Consider the following 6,896-nt stretch of genomic DNA (forward strand, 5'->3'; position numbering starts at 1 on the left):
TTTTAAAATAAAAGAAAGATTAAAATGATTAATAAAGGTATCATAAAACTGATCAAGCAGATCTGGAAAAGAACCAAAAAGAACTTCCAGAAATAAAAATCTTAACAAACTGTAATTTGGTAGACAGATTTAATAGCAGATAGACATGGCAGAAAACAGAAAGTATAAGCTGGAATGTAGAAAAAGGAAACTATGCAGAATGCAGCACAAAGCAAAAAAAAAGAGATGGAAAGTGTGAAAGAAAAGAGACATAAGAACACAGTAAGAACTTCTTTTTTTTTTTTTTTTCCAGAGAGAGAGCAAGCCAGGAGAGGAGCCCCATGTGGGGCTGGATCCTATGTCTCTGGGATCATGACCCAAGCAGAAATCAAGAGGCTCAACTGAGCCACCCAGGTGCCTCAAAGTAAGAAACTTCTAACACGTATCTGTCAGAAAAGAAAAAAGAGGGGAAATGGAACAAGGGCAATATCTGAAGTAATAGTGGCTGAGAATTTTCCAAAATTGTTGAAAGACACTAATCCATAGATTCAAGAAGCCAAACAAGTCCCAAGCAGTATAAATAAAGAAATTCACATCTATATAGCCAAAATAAAGTTTTAGTAAGATCAAAGAAAGAGGGATGCCTGACAGGCTCTGTCAGAAGAGCATGCAACTCTTTTTTTTTTTTTTTTTAATGTTTATTTATTTTTGAGAGAGAGAGAGAGAACACAAGTGGGAGACAAAGAGGGAGACACAGAATTCAAAGAAGGCTCCAGGCTCTGAGCTGTTGGCACAGAGCCTGATGAGGGACTTGAACCCACAAACTGTGAGATCATGACCTGAGCCAAAGTTGATGCTTAACTGACTGAGCCACCCACGTGCCCCCAGAGCATGCAATTCCTGATATCAGAGTCTTGAGTTTGAGCCCCAGGTTGGGTATAGAGATTACTAAAAAAATAAATAAACTTAAAAAAAATTAAAATAAAATGTTTCCAATGTTTAAAAAAAAAATCAAAGAAATAGAATATCCTTAAATAGTCAGAAATAAAAGACAAGATTATTTACAAAAGGTAACAATTAGGCTGACAACTGACAACAGCAACAACAGAAGCCAGAAGACAATGAAACGATATCTTCAATATGCTGAGAGAAAATAACTGTAAACTTAGAAATGCTTATCTAGCAAAAATATCTTTCCGGAATAAGGGCAAAATAAAGACACTTTAAGAAATGTGAAAAAAGAAGGGTGCATGGTTGGCTCAGTCTGTAGAGCATGCAACTCTTGATCTCAGAGTTGTGAGTTCAAGTCCTGCCTTGGGTATAGAGATTACCTAAAATAAATAAATAAATAAATAAATAAATAAAATAGAAATGTAAAAAAAGGAAGAAAATAAAAACAGGGACACCTGGCTAGCTCAGTGGGTTAAGCATCCAACTTTGGCTCAGATCATAATCTCACAATTCATAAGAATGAGCCCCAAGTGTGCTGACAGCGTAGAGCCTGCTTGGGATTCTCTCTCCCTCTCTCTCTGCCCCTCCCAACTCATGCTTTCTCTCTCTCTCTCTCTCTCTCTCTCTCAAAAAAAATAAATAAACTTAAAAAAAAAAAACAGATTTTATCCACAACACTTTCTAAATTCTAAAGAATATATTCAGTCTGGAGGGAAGTAGTTTTATTTTATTTTTTTTAAGATTATATTTTTAAGTAATATCTCTATCCAGTGTGGGGCTTGAACTCAAAACCCCCAGATCAAGAGTCACTCACTCCACTGACTGAGCCAGCCAGGGGCCCCTGGAGGAAAGTAATTTTATATGGAAGATTCTAAAAAGAATGATGAGCAAACAAAATGGTAAACAGGAAATAAATCTAAACAAACATTATATATTGTAGGGCCAAAAAATAAATAAATAAATAAAATATATAACAGCAATGCCATCATGTGGGGGAGCGGGGCAGGGGATGGAGTTCAAGTGTTCTGAGAGCCTTGGATTCATCAGAAGAAGGCAAAGATGTTAATTTTACACTTGAATGATTAAATATGCAGTTAAAATTCCTAGAGAAACTACTAACGAAACAGAATATATTACTTTTGGGGCACCTGGGTGGCTCAGTCAGTTAAGCGTCCGACTTCGGCTCAGGTCATGATCTCGCGGTTCATGGGTTCGAGCCCCAAGTCGGCTCTGTGCTGACAGTTCGGAGTCTGGAGCCTGCTTTGGATTCTGTGTCCCCCTCTCTCTCCACCCTACCCCTGCTTGTGCTCTCTCAAAAATGAATAAACATTTAAAAAAATTTAAGAAACAGAATATATTACTTTCAACTTAGTAATGGAAAAGGTGGAATAAAAATTCAATCAATTCAAAAGTGGGAAAAGAAGCAAGAAAAAAATGGGACATATAAAAAGCATAAAAAGAATGTCATAGAAATAAATCCAAACATATGAACAATTAAGTAAGTGTAGATGAGTGAAATGTCCTAGGTAAAAAAAAAAAAAAAAAAAAAAAAAAAAAAAAAAAAAAAACTGCATTATTTTTTTACATGTAGCTATATGCTATTTACAAGAGATTCATTTAGAACATGGGGATATTAAAATGTTGAAAGTATAAGGAAGGAAAAAGGCTCTGAGGGAACAAGTGTGTGTAACTGCAGGAATAGTGACATAGTGCACAGAGAGAAAGACTGAAACAAACAAAACAACAACAACAACAACAACAACAACAACCAGATTTGGTGAGGAAAAGATAAGGTAAAGAGTCTTCCTTTAGGTTTGGTGAGTTTGAGGCACCAGCAGAAATTCCAGATGAGCAGTCCAGCAAGTAGTTTGAAAGTCAGGTGTAAGGAACAAGTGATGATTTTAATATCAAGGGCACCAAAGTAACAAATAAAACTATGAGTAAATGAGATCTATTCAACATTTGTTGAGTCCTTAACAGGTACCTGGGAATATGTCAGAAACTGGAAATACAATAATGGGTAAGAGGGGCCCTCAAGGAGCTCACACTCTAGCAAAGTGTGAAACAATACCAATAACCATACAACAGAAATAAAGTGCTGTGCAAAGCGCAGAGGCTGTAACTATGTATAATTCCTAGCTCTGCCTGGAGTATACCCTCAAACAGGAAATAATATATTGAAATCAATTTCCAAGTCAATTTTCACATGTAAGGCTGACTGAAGGAATGATTATATTTTAAATGGTAGCCAAGGGGAGAAGACTCAATTTCTTAAGAATACCTTGAAAATTCTTCAAACACAAAGAATTGTGGTTTTAAATATTCCATTGGCAAGGTGAGATAACAGCTTCAAATCTACTGGGCTCATTTTTCAAGGTAAACGTTGTTAAGGAAATGAAACACCACATAAGATCACGACTGTCCTTCAAATGGAAAAGTCAGCCTTTTAAACCCTGCTTTTGAGATCTTATACAGAGAGAGAAAACTTTTAACATCTTGATGCCTAAGTAATGAAAGAAGAAAATACTTCTCTATACCTCTGTCTCCCACACGCTCCTTCACCCACTCGGTGGCCGCAGAGATGCTCTCTGTCTTGGTGACATCCAGGATCACCGTCTCTAGCCTGTCTGATGTCTGGTCTCTCAGCTGCTCTGCCCCCTTCTCCGTCAGACACGCAGCCAGCACCCTCAAGCCTCGCAGGTCCAGCTGCCTGGCCAGCAGGTTCCCGAAGCCCGAGTCACAGCCCGTGATGAAGACGTACTTGTCTCGGAGGTCACTCACCACCTGCCTCTCTCGATACCAGCGCAGGAGGTAGTACAGGCCCACGAGGGCCGCCAGGTACAGCCACATGGTGAGGGGATCTCCTTCCCCTTCAAAAGAAAGAGAAGAGCTTTTATTTTATTCTGTCCTTTTTCCTTTAACCAGTTATCTATTGAGTATATGCTTTGTGCTAGGCATTGCCCCAGGTGCTGGGGACTCATCTTCAGTAACACTCAAGGAACCACAGTCTAGAGAGGGAACTGGAGGGAACCAAACAAGTGCAATGCATTGTGGGGGGGTGCCATACCAATATACACATAGTCTAATGAGGCTGCAAACCACGGCCCACAAAGTTAGAAATGGCTTCAGAGATGCAGTGATGTTGTAACTACTGCCTATAAGATAGCTAAGCATTCAAAAAGTAGACCCAGATGAAAGAACATTCTAGGCAGCAACAGTGTGTACATAAATGAAGTGGTGAGCAGCATAACTTCCTAATACCTATAGCAGTTCAGCACCATGCAGTACAGAACATACAGAGGTAGTGAAGGCTCAGACTATGGGGTTCCTTGTGGGTCACACTAAGGAATCTGGACGTTGTCTTATAGGTATCCAGAGTGTGCTATTATTGGAAGGTATTAAATAGAGGAGTAAGATTAGCAGATTTAGTTTTAGAGAGATCTGTCTCACAATGGGAGTGGAAGGTATATTTAAATGGACTGTGATGAAGTTAAAGAGATCAGTTAAGAGACCCAACTGTGCAGCCAAAGCAGCTTGTAAATAAAGACCAATCAGATGCATTGTTGAAATGATTATGCCTACATTTCTTCATGTAGTTCTAGAGAAACAGCCACCATTTTGGAACAATTTAGTGTTGGGTGAACTAACACATGTTTCATAAAGACATAAAACACCATCAAAGATGGATGAGTCCATTAGGACATCATAAGGCCTGCACCCCAATGCCTGCATAAGGTTGGGTCGACGTAATTCAGACTCCTTGGCTTGGCATTCAGGCCTTCCCGGTGCTCTGGCCCTTGACCTACTCCTTAGCCTTCTTTTTTACCACATCTCTCTTATACCTTACTCTTTACTCATAACAAGCAGCTTTCAGTACCCCACACAGTACAGGCCTTTCACACCACAGTACACAATTCTCTCAACAATTGCTTCTTTCCCAGACATCATCCACTTGGCAAATAACACTCATCTGTTAGTACTCAGCTGAATTAACATTTTCATTCAGCAGACATCAAGTTAACATCTCCTATGAGTCAGACACAATGTTAGGCACTGATACACAACAATAGACACAACAAGGTTCTATTATTCATTGAATTCACTGTCCAAGTGTGAAGGCCAACAAGGAAACAAAGCAACAGAATAGAAGTAAGGACAGGATGCTGTTGGAGCACTCTGGGGAGATCTGAGAAGGTTTCTAGAGAGAGTAAAATAGAAGTTGAGATCTAAAGGATAATACAATAATAATAGCTAACAACAATAATAGCATAACACTTGCTGTGTAACAGGTCCTGTTCTAGGCATTTCACATACATTAACTCTGTTCTCCCAACAGCACTGTAAGGCAGGCCCTGTCATATCCCTGTGTTAGGTTCAAATGCCAAAACAGAATTAGACATGCAAGTGATTCCCTGGGGAAAATACCATTAGAGGATAAAGGGGAAAGCGTAGGAGTAGGTGATAATGCAGGTCTGATGCCTCCAAAAGAAGAGAGAGAAGGAAGGAGTTGAGAGTGAGCTCCTTAAACTGCAGGACAGCAACCAAGCCAATTGGGGATCTTTGAGTAAATACTGACCAGGAAAATCCCACACTGGCCAGTACTGGCTGGGCTCTAGTACTGCCACCATACTCAGTCAACTGGTTGGCAGTGCCCAGAAGTGTGCCTCAGTATACACACCGTATCAGATCTAAAGGCAACAGCTGGAGGCTGTGAGCAACGGCACTCCTCAAAGCAGATTCTCTTGAAAAGACATTTGAGGAACACACCTCCATGACTGCCACATTATTTTATAGATGAGCACTGAGAGATTAGGTATAGCTCTGGGCAAGTGGGGGAAGAGTGGTCCAGGCAGAAGACTTTCCTGATCCCTCTTAACCTGACCACTGGCCTAACAAATTAGACCACGCCCTCCCTGGCATCCCATGGCAGCCTGCACTGAGTGTGTATCCTAATGTCCGCTAACTTGTTACACTGCTTCTCCCCAGTTGTAAACTATAAAGCCTTTGAGAGCTCGGTCTGTGTGTTCATCTGCATCCGGCACAGTGAATGGTACATAACTAGTGCTATGTTAGATAAATGCTGTTAGATAAATAAATTAAATGAAAATATGCGGGGCGGGGGAAACAAAGGAGAAGAAAATAACCGGAATAATGAGTCAGAGAAGTAGGAGAAAGAAAGCCAAAGGAAGCCAAGGGAATAGGGGCTTAATGCAGGTCAACTCTGCCACGTGGAGGTCCACTGAATATAGCAGGTTACCGGTGATCTAAATAAGGCTCTTAGGGAGTTAACAGTAAAGAAGTCAGACTGCAGTGGGCTAATGGATGGACTGGAGGGCAGGATGCAGAGCCAAAGAGAGATTCTTTTCAAAAGAGTCTGAGGAAAGAAGGCAGTAGCTACCAGGGGATTGAAGGGTTGTGATACTGTGATTTATAATAAGAAATATATATATGGGTGCTAAGCATCCGACTTCAGCTCAGGTCGTAATCTCGCCGTTCATGAGTTTGAGCCCGTGTTGGGCTCTGCACTGACAGGTCAGAGCCTGGAGCCTGCTTCCAACTCTGTGTCTCCCTTGCTTTCTGCCCCTCCCCGCCTTGTGCTCTTTCTGTCTCTCTCTCAAAATAAGTAAGCATTAAAGGGGCGCCTGGGTGGCTCAGTCGGTTGAGCGTCTGCCTTTGGCTCAGGTCATGATCTCACAGTTTGTGGGTTTGAGCCCGGCGTCAGGATCTGTGCTGACAGCCTGGAGCCTGTTTCAGATTCTGTGTCTCCCTCGTTCTCTGCTCCTCCCCTGCTCGTGCTCTGTTTCTCTCTCTCAAAAATAAATAAATAAACATTAAAAAAATAAATAAGCATTAATTTTTTTTTTTTTAATGGGATAGGTATCGAGGAGAGCACCTGTTGGAATGAGCACTGGGTGTTATATGGAAACCAATTTGACAATAAATTTCATATTAAAAAAAAATTTTTT

The 6,896-nt window shown here is 40.6% G+C and overlaps 1 protein-coding gene across 7 annotated transcripts in view; it reads right to left on the reverse strand.

Annotated features, from left to right (window-relative positions):
- Window positions 1-6,896, reverse strand: part of HSD17B6 (hydroxysteroid 17-beta dehydrogenase 6) — a 48,523-nt gene that overhangs the window by 9,970 nt on the left and 31,657 nt on the right. For all 7 annotated transcript variants that reach the window (XM_040491682.1, XM_040491683.1, XM_040491685.1 and 4 more), the window contains one exon: window positions 3,468-3,800. In XM_040491682.1, the coding sequence (XP_040347616.1) occupies window positions 3,468-3,780 (313 nt within the window). In that variant the 5' untranslated portion in view covers window positions 3,781-3,800. The remainder of the gene's footprint in view (window positions 1-3,467; window positions 3,801-6,896) is intronic.

Source organism: Herpailurus yagouaroundi, unplaced genomic scaffold (assembly GCF_014898765.1).
Source record: "Herpailurus yagouaroundi ecotype Mexico unplaced genomic scaffold, PumYag 182, whole genome shotgun sequence".
NCBI lineage: Eukaryota > Metazoa > Chordata > Mammalia > Carnivora > Felidae > Herpailurus > Herpailurus yagouaroundi.